Source organism: Pristis pectinata, chromosome 21, assembly GCF_009764475.1.
Source record: "Pristis pectinata isolate sPriPec2 chromosome 21, sPriPec2.1.pri, whole genome shotgun sequence".
Classification (NCBI taxonomy): domain Eukaryota; kingdom Metazoa; phylum Chordata; class Chondrichthyes; order Rhinopristiformes; family Pristidae; genus Pristis; species Pristis pectinata.
The window spans coordinates 15,014,923-15,031,805 of record NC_067425.1 but is presented as its reverse complement, the minus strand read 5'-3'; the positions used below and the strand labels follow the sequence as shown (position 1 = coordinate 15,031,805).

At 37.9% G+C, this 16,883-nt stretch overlaps 1 protein-coding gene across 2 annotated transcripts in view; it reads left to right on the top strand.

Moving 5' to 3' along the window:
• Window positions 1–2,287: 2,287 nt before the first annotated feature.
• LOC127581204 (sodium-dependent serotonin transporter-like) overlaps window positions 2,288–16,883 on the top strand; it is a 54,049-nt gene continuing 39,453 nt past the window's right edge. Inside the window, exons 1-4 of one of the 2 annotated variants that reach the window (XM_052035323.1) lie at window positions 2,288–2,688; window positions 3,970–4,027; window positions 4,964–5,533; window positions 13,569–13,703. In XM_052035323.1, the coding sequence (XP_051891283.1) occupies window positions 5,098–5,533; window positions 13,569–13,703 (571 nt within the window). In that variant the 5' untranslated portion in view covers window positions 2,288–2,688; window positions 3,970–4,027; window positions 4,964–5,097. The remainder of the gene's footprint in view (window positions 2,689–3,969; window positions 4,028–4,963; window positions 5,534–13,568; window positions 13,704–16,883) is intronic. The other variant, XM_052035322.1, reaches the window with a different exon arrangement.

The following is a 16,883-nucleotide window of genomic DNA, read 5'->3' as shown; positions in this document are numbered from 1 at the left end:
TGGGCCCACACAGCATCAGCTGCACTTCCACAAATCATCACTTAGCCCACCAAAGTCTGACTGAATGCCTAGGAATTTTCAAAACTTCATTTTTGTTATTAGCAGAGAGATTAATAATTAATCACCTTTTTACAGGAACATGATTAATAATGGCATGGAACCTCAGATTATTAAGAATTTGTGCACCTAAGTGCATATGCCACCATCTTAATAGTAACAAAAATAAGCTTATTTTCTTTTTTTATTGTTTTGCTCATGGACACGAGAGCTGAATCAGATTTGTTTGAATACCAGCAATATTTTTGTCAGTGGGAAGTGAGGGGAATATTTTTGGAGTTGAAGTCATACCTGGTACAAAGCAAGATGGTTGTGCCTGTCAGTGTTCTCAATCCCAGGATGTCGCAATCCCAAGTAAATGTAACTACTTTTCTACAATCTTACCTCCATCACAAAATCAGAAGTGGAGCTGTCTGTAAATAATTACAGTGTCTACATCTGTATATTGTTTCCTAAATAATGAAGCAATTTGTACATGTAACAAGACCTAGACAGCATAAAGGCTCAGGCTGATGTGGAAAATAATATCCATAGCATTCATTTGTCAAGCAATAACAAGCTATTATGTTATTATCCTAAACTGCTGGGAAATGCCAGAGGTTCTATCCCAAAATGTCTTGCGATTAACCCCACATCAAGGTGTACCCCTGCACAAACGTAGAAGTTGGAAACCTGCTAACCTGTGATTTCCCAGCCGCACTCTGGCCATTGGACTGCTGTGGAGAACATGCTGCAATTTCTTAGCTGACTTGGCAGAGATTTCCACATACTGAAAATAGGACTTTAAAAAAGGGCTAAATTTATAATCAATACTTTGGATTGGCTCTGGCTAATCCAAATATGTTCCTCCAATTATGGTACTTTTACGTTTAAAGAAGCCCTGGTTTTTTACACTGGTGTTTTGGCCAAGATTAGATGAGTCATGATCTCATAAATGATTGAGCAGGTCTGAGGAGCAAACTAGCTGCCTCCTCTTTCTGTGTCTTATGTTCTTGTGAATGTTTTTGTCACTTAATTTGTAATGCCCTCAATCTCTGGCGCCACTTGTTCAGTAAATAATTAAATAACTGAATACCATTGGCAGGTTTGCAATCCCAAGAATTACACTACATTTTTAATTAATTATCCATGTAATTATTGCTTTATATTTCATTTTTGTTAACAAAGTACATTATTTAAGTAAAGATGTTAAGGGATTATAAAGCAAGTGTAATGTGGACAGATGGAGTTAGGGCTCATATCAGCCTTTATTTCATCGAATGATAGAATAGAGTTGAGGGACTGAATAGCTTAAACACGTTCCTATGCTCTTAACTCTTTAGTTGACAGTCATGTTGATATTTACATTTCTCTGCATATCTCTTGCCCTTGTTTGCAAAGAACCTGTTGTTTGCACCAACATTCATTTCAAATATTCTTCAATGAGGTGAGTTCAATTGAATAAAAGGAGGATAGTTTTCATTAGATAATGACTCAATTAACTTCGGGATCGTTGAATGCATCTTATGGCGAACAAAATACTTTTATCAATGAAATTTCTGTTGTACTTCAAGGAATAAGCAGAGCAATTTTCACACTACAAGATCATACAGACAACAATGTAATACTCCGATTTTTACTTATGGAGATCGAGTAGTAAAAATTGACCAGGACACGCGTGATAACTCCCCTGCTCGGCTTCAGATTTGACCTTTGGGATCTTTTACAACCACTCGTTACAGCCGATTTAAGACTGTTACCAAGCTTGATTTCATGATGCAGTTCTGATGAGCCATTGGCTTGAAAAGTTAACTTCTTTTCCACAGATACTACCTGATTTGGTAAGTATTCCCAGCAATTTTTTGTTTGTTTTATTTACAGATTTAGAGAATCTGCATTTACTTTTGCTTTTCAATTACATCTGCTTCTGTTTCTTACGTTCTCACTCCTGTCTCCCGCAGGAGCCTCTGAGAGTACGGCATTTATTGTTTCATTTTCTCTTCGTCCATGGACTGTGAAGTAAATAGACAACCTTCTGACTGAGAGGTTGGAACACTTTCAACTGAACCGCAACCAATACCAGACCTAAGAGATGGGTTTAGATAATGCTGTACAAAACAAATTCGCCTACACATCTAACTTTAAAAAAAAGCCCTACTGAAGTTCTACACAGCCACGATTCAAGTCAAGAATATGTACAGACTTCCCTAAACCAGATCTTTATTGCAGCTCAAAACATGGAGACATTTTGTTTAAAGACACTTATCATTCAGCAGTCCATTTTGGACAAGCAGGATTACCAAAGATTCGAAGTTGTCTATTACTAGAGATTTTTTTCTCTCGTTATCCAATTGAGAGAAAGGAGAAAAAAATTCAACGACCGTCCGCCTACGCCGAAGTGTAGAATATTGGGTGTAAAACATAAACTTTGGCAGAGTTTATATGACGTGAATAACGCTCTCAAGAGCTCTTTGGCAGCCAGATTATCTGAAAATCAAACCATGTGAGAGAGCTGCTGTACAAAAGCTCCGAAATATGCTGGACTGCCCACATTTCCTGGGAGGTGGTGTTCGCCGAGGAAACTCGGGTTACCAGCCGCCTGGGAACGGTACAACTCCAGGAGGAAGCTTCATACCCGGTCACCAGTGAGAGGTAATGGTCGAAACGGTACTTGCTACGTGTTTTGAAAGGGATAAATAATAACACGATAGAGAACGCGAGTCTTGTTGCTGTGAATGGTTTGTCTTTGAGGAGGAGAGTTATCAATATGCTGATAGAAGGCGAGTTTACAAATAAAGATAGCTCAATGCAGATATATTGAAAGCTATTTTTGTAACAGCTGAATTGTGTTTTCACATGAGTTTTTATAAGTACAAGGATTGTAGAAGGGGCTGTTTTCATTTTGCGTGCAAATCTGCGCCAAGATCTTTCAGTTTGATAGTTATTAAGATGCATCAAATAGAGAACAATGGAAATTAATTATAAAAGTCTCAAGGTCGCGAAAGCTATGATAGATAAAGGCACGACTTCATATGCTTTCGAAAGTGATAGCCCCAGGGGAGCGCAGCCTCTACGGTAGATGACTTGAGGTGTGAGGAAGGTTCTGACAATTAACTTGTGTAGTAGAAAACCAACACAGTGTTACAGAATCCGGGAGAAGAGTTTGCGGTTTTATAAAAGTTTTTTTTTATGTTAGTTAACTACATCATATAGTCCAGGTACGAATTAGATGTGATTACTTTTCCCTTTAAAATCGAAGGGAAATGACCGGAAACACCTGTTACATTGTTGGAATCAGTTGCGAGAAAAGCTTCATTTGTTAAGACTCGCCGTCAAATGCATCTTCGTCCGTGAGGTTATTGTTTGGATTTCTAGTACCACTTCCAGTTAACCTACCATAATCCGGATTGAAAGTCTTTTTAAAGGCCCCTTCCAGAGCCCCGTCTGTTTGCTTTAAAGTGTATTGGTTTCACTCTGACTCCCATAGTTGTCAGGATTGTTAAGAAATCAAACGGGGCACAGTCCTTTCTTTAAACTAACCATTTAAAGGCTTTTCTTGTACAATCTGCAACTCTGTATTTTTATAATATTTAACGAGTGGATTACAAGGCACGACAAGGAAAGAACGCCAGACTCATTTTGCAACTCATGATATAACTTTAGTACATGTATAAACGCTTTGGGGAGTTAAGAGAGGAGCGTTAAATCGGGTGTGTTTTTAAACCCAAATCTAACCCAAATTTAAGCGTTTAAAATCTTTGGCAGTTGACCGAAGTGAATAGACGTCGTTATGAACGGAGTATTTATTCAAAATTATAAGCGCCGTCAGATAAATACAATATACTTTGAATTCTTTTTTCACAAAAACCTTTCTTCTTCCACTGACCTGCACCATAGAAACTTAGTCACCCAAAACCATTTGTCGTTGCTTAGGTATGAAGCATCGTACAGGACATGGAGCCAGCTAATGACGAATAAACGTACATTTTACGTAAGGGGAACTAACAGTTTTTAGTAGATGTTTGTTGAGTTTGCGCAAAATTACTCAAAAAGCGATTGTTTTAATTCAGAAACTGCTGCCATCCTAGGTAGGGTGGTATGCCGTCTTTTCAAACTCTCCTATACCCACTACCTTTTAGTGGCTGGTCAAGGTTGGGAATAAATCTTAGGACTGCACAGTAATAAATCATCTTTTTATCAGGCAGACTTCTGTTAGAATTACTCTTCATCTGTGAGACTCCTGTAGTACCCTTTACTTCAGAAGGAAATAGTTAATGCCAGTTAGAAAATTTGGAACTGTTAGATTTTTACTTCTGAATACAAGGAATTATCAATTAAAGTACAATCTGGCTACAAGGGTATTTTAATAGATCACCTTTAAGAGACTTTTAATTGCTTTTGTTCCAAATTGTGCTGATACATACCGGGGATTTATCTACCTAGTATAATGTTTGATGACAATATCTGATACATAATTTCAATCATTAGTAAGGTTGTCAATTTCCACAGATTCCAAGGAGAGGCACTTTCAGAAAATAAACGCAGTATAGATAAACACGGATCACTTTTTAGAGTACCGGACTCGCAATAACTGGTTACAACTTTTTCGCAGAATTAACCCAGGGTGTGAAATGTACTGACCAAATTTTATTTCAAATATAGAAAATTCCTAGGGAAAGAGCCAGCAATGGAAAAGAAAAGCTCATAAGCCTTTGGAGCCAATAGGACAAATTGGGGTTTTAGTATAATGTTAGTTAATTATTTCACAATAAAATCATGTGCAAGTTCCTCCATTATCTGCATACAATGTTCAACATTTCCTCGTCGTACACCGGTTGCTTAATCTTGTTTAACGGAAATTGGTTTATTTTGGAGTCCTTGATTAATTTATATTTATCTCTCGTGTGTATTTATGTGTTATCTGCAGGAGTGCACGGAAGTTTTAACGCTTGTAAGAGCAGTCAGTAGATTTCCACCAAGTGGTTTCACTCGAGCGGATCAAGCGCCATTCAATAGGTTTTGCCTCCAATGGACATCAAAACAGTCCCATAGACCGGCGGAATGGAGACGATCCATCCCCTAAACAAAGAGGTGTCGCCCCTCAATTCTGAGAAGCTGACGCCGGAAACTCTCAAGGAGGACGAGGATTACAAAGAAAACGGAGTTTTGATCCAGAGCCCCAGATCTAGTCACAAGGTCCCCGAGGAGGGCAGCAAAGCACCCTCCAACTTGTGGGAAAAGGACGAAACTGGCAACGTATCCAATAATTATTCGGCTGTTCAGAGCCCAGTTGGACCCAATGGTAACAGTGACGAAGCTGACGACCCTTGTCGCATTCCCTCGGACGCCTATGGACTGCAGGAGCTGGATAAACCGGTTCCAGGCGGTCGAGAAACTTGGGGCAAAAAAGGAGACTTTTTGCTCTCGGTCATAGGCTACGCGGTTGACCTCGGCAATGTGTGGCGATTTCCATACATCTGTTACCAAAACGGAGGCGGTAAGTGGTCGCTGACGTCTAGTCCTGTAATTCTTTATCATATTCTGTGGTGCAAATCCGACACTCGAATGTGCACTGGTAAATATAGCGTGGTATAGCAGGGAGGAGACCATTCGGCCCTTGCAAGTGTTCATCAATTCCGTGTTGAATAATGCTAGATAATCTCCTTTTGCCATCCTATTAAGAAATGTGTTCCAGATTATGACAAGACACCTTATCCTGCTCCTGATTCTCTCCTTGGTGATCTTTAAATTGCCTGAAGGGTCAATAACTAAATTACATAATTTACATTAGATTTAAGTAAATATCTAAGTATCACAGTATGCATTTTCTTTGTGAAGGCTGACTAACACAGCCTGTCTTTATCATTGACAGGTTACATTGTTGCATTGGCAATCGTTGCTATTGTTTGAAACACCTAACCTGTAAAAACTCTTTTCCAAATACAATACTGGAACAGGCATTATGCCCTCATTTACTACTGCAGCAAGTGTAATGAATCCATTGCTAAACTTCAGCAAGGCAGTTGTCTATTCTGGTTATCTAACCAATTTTTTGTGTTTGCTTTATGCAATGTAAATTGTTGAATGTAAAAGTCAAATGACTTGCAATCCAAAGATCATTTTCTTACATACAGCTTTTACAGTGTTTGATCCTTGGCATAATCTTAATCCAAACATTTCTTGCGAAATTGTGCAGTCAGGGATAATGATAAAATTAATGTTTCAGGAGATTCAGAATGTCTTGGATGAGTGATGTGTTAAAATTTTTCCTTCCTATTGGAACATGCCCTGTAAGACGAATATTCTGCATCTATTTCATTCAGTTCAAAAATAATAAATGAAAATCAAACAAAATTGCAGATGCTGGAAATTTGAAATAAAAACAAAAATGCTGCAAACACTCAGCAAGAGTCACCCACCTTTTGGACGAATATTTCAGGCTGAAGGCCCCCAGTTCAGGCAAAGCATTTTCCATTTTTATTTCAAAAAATAGTGATATTTTGCTTTAACTATACAGGACTACCTGAGTTAACACCTGAGTATAGTCTTGGTCTCAATACTTAAAGAAGGATAAATTTGCCTTAGTGGCACTGCAGAGAAGGTTCATTATATTCACTACAGGTTTGGAGAGGTTATTGTATGAGGAAAGTTTATGTAGAGTGGGAAGAATGAGAAGTGAACATATTGAAACCTGAGATCCTGAGAGGAGGATTCCTCTGATGGAGAAATCCAGAACTAGGGAGCATGGCTTCAGGATAAGAAGTCACACATTTAACAATGAGATAAGGAGCAATTTATTTATTAAAAGGGTAGTGAATCTTTGGAACTCCCTACTTCAAAGAGCTCTGGGCACTGAGTCATTAGTATATTCAAGGTTGAGATAGATTTTTGGACTATAGGGAAATTGAGAGTTACTGGGACCAGTTGCAAGAGTGGAGTTGAGGCCAAGTTCAGTCCTGCTATGATCGTATTGAATGGTGGAGCAGGGTTGCGGGTGAGGATGATTCATGGTCCTGTTCATGTTCATAGGCCAATGGAAACCATTTTACCCTTCCTGACATTGAACATCTGTATTAATACTTAACTCTATCTGCTCTAAGGACAACAATATTCTTAGACTTCACAGCTCATTCAGTCTACTTGTTCAGACTCCTTTTGTTGTTGAGAAGGGAGAAAAGTTAAAAATGTTGTAATGTTTTCTTGATTTCAGTGTGCAATGCAGTGCTCTGCCAGCTTATCACGTGAAATGGCTTTTGCAAACATAAGGGCCATGACCCCTACCTTCAAAGAGACCCCAATGTTTAAAATGAAACTTCCCTCAGTTGCTGTCTTAACAATCATACATTTCTACAATTTGTGTAAAACAAAAACTAGAAACACATGTCTTGTCAAAGGTCTCCCTCTGAAGAGGGTGTATAAACACAGATTCGTATGTTTGTACATTATGAACATTTAGAATGAAGATCTAGTTTTGCTTTCTGCTACTCTGATAATTCTTCCTTGCTTTGTGCAACAACTAACACCTTGGACTGCCTTTGGCCTACCTTTTAATAATATAGTGCAGGTGGCAATATCAACATCTAGCAAAACAGAAGTACAAAGTGGAATCATTTCCATATATTAAATGGAAAATCACCCTGTACTAAATCTCATACCAATTCTCATATTAAGTATGCAGAAGGAAAGACTTGCAATTATATAGCACACATTCACAGTCTCAGGGCATCCCACTGCACCTTACAGCTAGTGAAGTACTTTTCAAAGTATAGTTAAGATTGGAGGAAATCTGGCAACTAATTTGTACACAGCAAGCTTCCACAAACTGCCAAGTGATGATGGCTGGGCAATCAATTTTAGTGATATTGGTTGAGAAAAATATTCTGCAAGGCTCTAGGGATAACTCCTGTTTTTCTTTGAAATATCACCAAGGATTCTTTCACATCTATCTGTGAAGTGAGATGGGAGCAGAGGTGCTATGTCATTGACCTTGAAAGGTTAACTCTGTTTCTCTCTCTATTGATGCTGCCTAACCTACTCAGTTTTTCCAGCACTTACCATTTTTATTTAATTGATTTATGGTCTCTTTCTGGAAGGTAACAGTAGAGCACTTGCTGGGTACTGCACTGGAAAGTGAACTTAGATTTTGTGTTTTAATGTACAACTACTGTATATGTCGCTTTTCCACTTTTATTTTTGAGTGAGATTGGTGATTTTGTTCTTAATGTCAGATTATTTTTTTAAAGAAGTTTAATTTCATAATTCCCTTACTGCTGGTTTGGTTTTCTACATTCTGTGATAAATTTTCATCAGTTTTCTGACTGCCAAAACCACTGCATTGATTCACTGACAAGTTCACTGCCCCACATAGTACTGAGTCTTAAGATATCCAAGGCCCATCCCTCGTCCATTCAAAATTAGATAGTCTCTGCTGAAGAATTGCAATTGTATCTTTCAGCCACCTGGGATAGAAAAGAGGTCAGAATATGTTGTCAGTAATAAGTTTCCTACTTGTTATCCAGTGGTTCCTGCTGGGAGATGTGGTAAGGACAACATCAGGTTTGAATGGTGATGCCCTTTATTCCTAATCCCCTCAGAAGTAAATCATGTTCACTATCTCGCCTCTCATTAAGAATAGGAGAGCTTATATTGTCCTTGAGGCTGTACCCAGCATCAGTCTATAAAGGAACAGCTGAATTATGTAGACAAAATGAAATGTATGTCTCTGTGGCACATTGCACTCAAAGGAAAAAACTTTCACATATTACTCATCCTGGATTTTTTTTTAAATCTCCTGGAGCATTAATTTTATCACTAACCCTGACTATGCTATTTAGCAAGAAATGGAATGTTTGAATTGGGATTATACTGAGAATCAGATATTGTGAAAGCTGCAGATTTTTTTTGAAGACATCAGATCTTTGTAGTGTAAGTCATTTAAATTCTGCCCTCAAACTTATGCTGCACAAACCAAAAATCAAGATTTTAAAAAAATCACTCAGTTGCTGGACAACCAGAATCAATAACTGCCTTGTTGAATAAACTTGGTAAATTAGGATAAAATGTCTGCTCCAGTATAATATTAGGTGAAGATTATTTGATTATTAGGAGTTTCTGGGTTTATATCAGAAAATTAGCATTGATTTTCAATGCTACAATATACTATCTTTGTAATTTGCTGGTAAAGATAGACTGCTCTTAATAATGATAAATGTCATTTTCTCCTTAGCCACCACAAAGATCGTGCTGTTTAGTGGCATGATGCACTGAAACAGGCCTATAGCCCACTATGTCCGCACTGACATCAGCATCTACTTGCACTAATCTCATTTTATTCTCCCTCCATTCTCATCAATTCCTACCACTCGAATTCATGCTTGGGGCAGTTTAGGGTGGCCAATTAACCAAGTGACCCACTTGTCCTTGGGATTAAATTGAAGCACCGGGGGAAACCTATGCATGTCACAGGGAGAACGTGCAAACGCCACACAGACAGCACTGGAGGTCAGAATTGAACCTGGGTCACAGGAGCTGTGAGGCAGTAGTTCCAATATCTGTACCACCCCTTGCACACAGATTTTAAAGAGGAGGAAGAAAAAATGAAATCCTGGTACAGGCAAATTCTATTTTTCATCATATCTTACTTGATCCTTTACAAATTAATTAATGATCAATTATTTTGAAGGATCATGGAAGTATCATTTATCATAAAATAATAGTCGTGAAGGAGCAATTCAGACCATTATGTTCTCTTAAAGATTAATCCCATTTTGCTTTTTTCCCATAATGTTGTAATTGTTTTCAAATTATATTTCCAATTCCCTTTTGAAAGTTACTATTGAATCTGTTTCCTCCAACCTTTCAGTCTATGTATTCCAGATTATAATAACTCATTTAAAATAAAATTCTCATCATCCTCTGGTCTTTATCCAGTCACATTAAATCTGTTTCCTCTGATGACTGAAAACAGTTTGGATTAGTTCATTATTTATTTTTGGTTATATTCTTTACTCAGAACCTGCTTTGTACTTGAATATTTAAACTGTTTTGATACTGTTGTTATATCATCCTAAGCAAGTCGGATAGAGATCGTCTAGTGCTTGAGTTAAGAATGTAGGATTTCAGCATAGTATTAATATCCTATTATGATTGTAAGATACTTCAGTACACAACAGTAATGATATTTCATTGCAATCTACATGTACAATGTTTTTCTCTTGACCAGCATGTTTTGACCTACTTGGTCCTTGATACAATATGTAAAAAAATAATGAGAAGCCCTGAGGTTTGTAGGGGTGGGAATTAACACTTCACAAAATTGTAACACTTGTGTTGTTACAAAATGAAAACGAGGATGATGTGCTCTATGAAGTGACCTTCTGTACTCTGATTGTTTAAGGTTTGGATTCTAGTTTTAGATTATGTAAATATTGTCTCAAAGATTCGTGGAGCTGTATTATGGTTATACAAGTGTTCAAGATCCATCATGGAGTGGTAAGAAACATTCCTGACATCAACTCCCCATATCCATCCCTCTCCCCCTCCCCCTCCCCCTCCCATCATTTCAAAACCATCCTAGGAAGGCACCAAATGCAAGCCAGTATTTGTTTCAGAAGAGTGAAAATAATACAGAGAATACTCATTAGGCACATCCTAATGGCTGGTTATAGACTGACAGTTCAGGCACTCGTGGGCAGCTAATCTGTTCGTTCGTGACAAAAAATCAAAAATGGGAGAATTTTGAATTTTTTTTTAAGACTAAAGTGAATTCCATTCAGTGCACCTTTACTACATTTATCATCATATTTAAATAGGGTTTCTTCTACAGATGCCTGAACTTTGATTACGCTTAGGTTGATTTAATAAGGTAACCTGAAACTTGTGAGATTGGTGCCTATGATATAAACACTATTATTATTTTCTAATACAGTAAATATTTGAAATCAACTTAACAAAATTAGGTGATTTTATTCCATTGGCTCATTATCAGTTTAGAAGCTACATAAGTTGTGCAGTTGGGGAGAAAGATCTTTTGAGCTAGAAGTCCTGAATCTTCTTTCTTTTACAGGAAATTGCTGTTGTATCAGCAAATCTATCATAGCACAAACTGAGTACACATACAAGGAGCATCATAATAAAACAAATCGAGATGAAGTTGAATTTTGCCAAAAGGCTTTGATGTGGGATTGTTACAGTATTAAAGGAAACACAATATTAAAATGCACAGCAAGTTTCCAAACCTAGCAATATCATTTATCTTTAATGATGTTTAAATCTGTTAATGATTCCACTCCACTGGCAACCGCAAGCTTTCTCCCTGTGAGTCTTACTTTTGAGTTTAGATTATCTGTTTTGATGCTCAGTGCTTGGCAATAAGAACTACTGAGAAATTGCAACACTTGAAATATGTCCATTAGTTTTAGAACCTTACAATGTAGACATTGGCATCCAAACTTGTGTATAAAACTGCAGTCTTTATATCTAATTTAAACCAGTGATTGTAAGATACTTGAATATGATCAATTACCATACAAATGTTAGTGTTTTTTTTTCCTCTCTGTCCACACCTCTTCCATGATTTGCTTCTCCTCTCCTTGTAGCATCTCGTATCACAGATCATTCCCTGCTGGAGGTTAAGCAAGGACTTGCTATTTCCATTTCAGTAAACACTGCTACATAAAAAAAATTGATTAGGAAATGAATGAATCTAGTATTTGTTGACTTGTTTATTTTTTTTGTTTATCCTGTGGTAGAGAACCTTCCTATTGCTTGGTATCTCTTTTTGTTAATTGAATTGTAAACTTACAGCTGTGTACTGCCATTGCTGTTCCATATTATAACATTATATTCTGTTCTTAAGTTTTGAGTGGGGAGGTTGGAATTTTATTTTGGTACATTTTAAGAATATGGTCATCACCAACAACCTTTGTGTGAGGGGAGTTTAGAGTCAATCACATTGTTAATTTCTCTTGTACTTATTTAGAAGATATAGGCATTGCTGGCAAGGGAATATTTCTAACCTTTGTGTTGCAGCTTTGAACCACAGGTCCATGTGGTGAAGGAATCACAGTGCTGAGCTGTTCTGATGCAACAGAGTGGCTTACCAGGCCATTTTGGAAAATAGTTTAAAAACCTTGCTGTGGATTTGGAGTCAAATTTTGGCTAGAGCAGGCAGAGAGTAGAGATTTTGTTCCCTAAAGGACATTAATGAACCAGTAGGACTTTTACGGTAATTCATCAGCTTTATCTTGAGGGGCTTTTTGTTATTTCCAGATACTGTAAGCTGATTTCAAATTCTCAGTCTGCCACAGTGGGTCTTGCATTCTCTGGATTATTAGCTCAAGCTTCTGAATTGTTGATCCATTAATGTAAAATAACAACATTATAAATATTGGGCACAATCAAAGATATTTAATTTGAAGGCTGCCACACAAGATGGTTCTTCCATCCCATTGGACAAAGGTTGGGCCTAGGTGATTAACTCTATGTTGAACGTCCTCTGGTATGGCTTAGAATTCCCTCTTTAGAAAGCTGTCCCTACCACATTAGTTGGAGTTGAAGGCAGTGGGCTGAAAAGGAGTAATATTTGCTAGCCTCTTTTTTCCCCTCTGGACCCTCCTCCAGCCAGCTGAGCTTCTATTTCTGTTTCTCCTCACTGCCTCCAATGCCCTCCTGAACAGTCAGCACGCAGGGGTCCCAATGATTGGCAGTTTGCTTCTTTTTGTCTGTGCTGATGCCAGACATCTTTTTGTCTCATTTACAGTCCTCATAGCAGACATATGGATATCCAGCAGGTTGTAACCCAGTGCCCAGTTCATTATACAGTGTTCTTGGGAATATGGCCATCATTCATCCAATGAACATCGCTAATCCACTGCGAATGTTGTTAGGTTAATAATAAATGTAAAGCTGGCAGACTTGGTATGCTCTAGAGTCTAATGTGGTGACCTAGTCCTGCTAGGAGATACCTTGAATGCGCCTGAGGCAGCAAAGGAAGAAAATGTTCAGCCTTTTTTTTGGCTTGCACATGTTGTGCAGGCCACACTATTGTAGAGTAGTGTACCAAGGACATGGCTTGGAAGACTAAAGAAGTTCGTGTTCTCCATTAGCTTGACTTTGGTCCACTCACTCTTGGTCAGCTGAAGCTTTTTCAATGCATGTGTTGATTTCAGACGACTGGTGATTTTCGAGCCTTTGTGTGAGGTTGTCTGCAACCTCCAACAAGATGATATCAATGCAGTATCCTGGGCCATGATATTTGTCTTGCTGATACTGATCTTTTTGAACTCTTCACTGGTTTGAGAGAGTCTGCCCACTGATGGTGTAAATCAGTATTGGATGCCAGTATGGCATCATCAGCATAGAACCTATAGAACAACCACTTGCATATCAGAAAAGCAATTGAAATAAACTTATGGCTATCAGCTGTGATAACACAATGCTAATCTAAAAGTCAGAATTTAAAAATTCAAGTTCTTGGATTGACACTTTACCCCTGTGATGCTCATGCTGTCTTAAAATTTCATAAATTGCAGGTGCTTTCCTCTTCCCATATCTTCTGATGGCTGTGTTTGGTGGTATCCCACTCTTTTACATGGAGTTGGCACTAGGACAGTACCATAGAAGTGGAGCCATTTCAATATGGACAAAGATATGTCCAATTTTCAAAGGTAAGGCTAATTTTTTTTTCTTAGCAGTACTAAAGAGCCATACTCCTTTGCTTCAGTATCTCAGTTTTTCCCCCACATTAGAGTCATACAGCATGGAAACAGGCCTTCAGCCCAACTGCACCATGCCAACCAAAATTCCCATCTAAGCTTGTCCCATTTGCCTACATTTGGCCCATATCCCTCTAAACCTTTCCTATCCATGTTCCTGTCCAAGCACATTTTAAATGTTGTTAATTATTTTTTTCTTTCTAAGTGGCTGAGGCAGATACACTAATAACAATGCCACTGATTAAAAGCAACGATAAAAAGGTGATCTTGGGAATGGAGGAGGTAGAATTGGATTGCACTGTGGCAGTAAATTAAACAGTAGAAGATGATAATTATGTATACTTTCATGATTAAAGAGCTAACACAGGTCCTAAATCATATACACTTCAACTCACCAAAAGCTTGTTGCCCATATTCTATGTTGGATCAAATTCCATCCACCCATCATCTCCGCTCTCGCTAATTAACATCTGCTCTGGTCCCTTAACAGCTCAAATTAAAAAATGCTTAACATTAACTTTTGTTTTCATGGCTTCAATTCTCCATTTCCTTGTAACATTCAATAGCAAAGAATCTTGCAAAGAATACTACATTCTTCTGCCTCCAATTTCACTGATGGTTTTGCCTTTAAACATTTGCAATCCAAACATCGGAATATCCTCTAAGTCTCTTTGCCTCTCTATCTCCTCTCTTCCTTTTAAAACTTTAAATCCATCTCCAACGCTTTTTGTCACCTTCCCACACATTTCCTTTTTTTTGGCTTGGAGTCCATTATTTTGTAATTGTACCTCTTTAAAGTACTTTGCTTTTCTATATTAAAACAAGAACAATAAATTAAATTTGTGTTGCATAGCAAGACACTGGATTCACATAAAATCTTGGCATGGATGACCAAAGGCTTGACCAAAGAGAGGTTTTAAGGGCCATCTTAAAGAAAGAAAGCAAGGCAGAGGGTTTCGATGAGACTCTGGAGCTCTGAGCTTCAGTAGCTGAAGGCATGACTGGCAATAGAGGAACAATTTTTGAGGATGAACAAGAGGCCAGAATTAGAAGAGTGCAGACATTTTGGAGGGTTATATAGTTTGTAATTATAGGGGGATGAGACCGTGGAAGGATTAGCTGTACCAGGTGACATCATTACAGAGTGCCTATTGGCTGTGCCAAGACTGGTAGAAGGTTGGTTTTGTCTGTTCTTCCTTGCGTGACAAGTTAGTGATCTCTGCAAGACAATCAAAAGGTAAAGTGGTGGGGGGGGGTGGTGTTTGTGCCTTACTTGAAAAAAAATCTTTGTCATTCATAAAATAAAATTAAAGATTATGGAAGCAAGTATCAGTGGATACAATAGAGAAAAAATGTGGAATAAATAATGAAATTATTACCCCACCCCCACCTTCCCCACCCAGTCCTGCTTCTCATACTCAGAATAAAAGAATAAATATATTACTTTTTCCAGTTATATTAGTAGAACAAACTATTGCATGGTGGTGAAATCTGGATTTTGTTACACTTGGGACATGCAGCTAACTCCCTTTTATAACTTAGAGGCCCCATCAAAAGTAGATCAGGGCTTTATCCTCCTGCTGTTAAAACTGCCTGTTTATAGTGCAGGAAGCTTTCTTGAGCAGGAAGATTAAAAGCAGCAGCCAAAAGGCATGACCGCCGATATCCAAGTGGATGAAGCTTACTATTTTCTTGTAGTGCAATATCATCACTTATGCTTCCTGCCTTGGAACTTTTCCATTAGTTCAAAAAGTTATTTTTCTTTTCAAAATTCATAGGGCTATGTTAAGGATATGTGAATTTTAAAGAAGTACATTTCTCAGCAAGAAGAAAAACAATTTTGTTAATTGCCTACTCTGGTTCAGTTGGGAGCATTCACACCTTTTGAGTCAGATGGTTTAGTGGAACTTGCACAAAAAAAAGCCTTCAATACGGCTGATCTATTGCAGTACTGATGGAGTGCTGTCTTTGAGATGAGATGCATTAAGGCCCTATCTGCTCTCCAAAATGGATGTAGAGAATTATTTTGAAGAAAATATCCCCAGTGCTCAGTCCAATATTTATCCCCAACCAACACTGATATAAGGGATATTAGTAGGAACTTGTTGTGTGCTAATTGTGTATTGTCTTTGGCAATTACATTATGAAAGTACTTAAAAAGCTATGGAACATTGTGCTATGTACTGTGTGTGCAAGTCTCGGCAGTTTTGCACACTAATAGGGAAGTACAATACAAGTGAACCTGTGTCAGAGCTGTTGTCAGGTAGGACTTTACTCAAGAAGATTGGCAGAAGCAAAAATATTTTGGCAACTGCTACTGTTATCTTTGCAACTGCTACAGTTTATAAAAAAAAAATGGAAAATATCAGGGCCTCAACTAAGATTATTTTAATATGTAACCCAAAGGAAGGCCATTCAGTGTTTCTGAACTCGTCTGTCTGAAAAAATATTTAGATTTCCCAATGCATTATCTAGCTGTCTCTCCAATCATTCATTACTGAAGCTCTGCCAATTTACATTGTACCCTTGAATAACTCTGCTTGATTCTTCACCGCATGTAAAAGGTTTATACCCATTCAGCCAATTTCTTGAAAATCAAAAAAAAACTTACACTTGTTGGAAATTCGAAATAAAAACAAACGTTAGAAACACTCAGCAAATCAGGCAGCATCTATAGGAAGAGAAACAAAGTTAATGTTTCAGGTCCTAGACACTTTGAATTTATTTTTGATTTTCACTTGCTGTTGAATACACTGCCCTTCTATACCAAGAAAGCCAACCTGCTCTTGGTGGGACTTCCATCTGTCTCATTTGCCTTGTTCACTATCAGTGGTTTCTTTTTCCTTTTTTAACTTCTATCTATTTCCATGCTTGATATTTGAATTACACCCCTTCCTCCCTGCTTCTCTCCCCCCGCTCCCCCCCCCCCACTGTAAATCTGCAAATTCATATGCTGTAGCCTTTCATCTGCAACTTCATCCAAAACGTACTGTTAATTAAGTGTGTTTGAAAACTTCATGAAAGTCTAACAGCTTGGGCGGTTTTGATCTTTTTGAAGTCAAACTAACTGCTGTATATTTGGTTCTTATTGTGCAACTAATTGTTAATATTGCTTCTGATCATCATTTAATG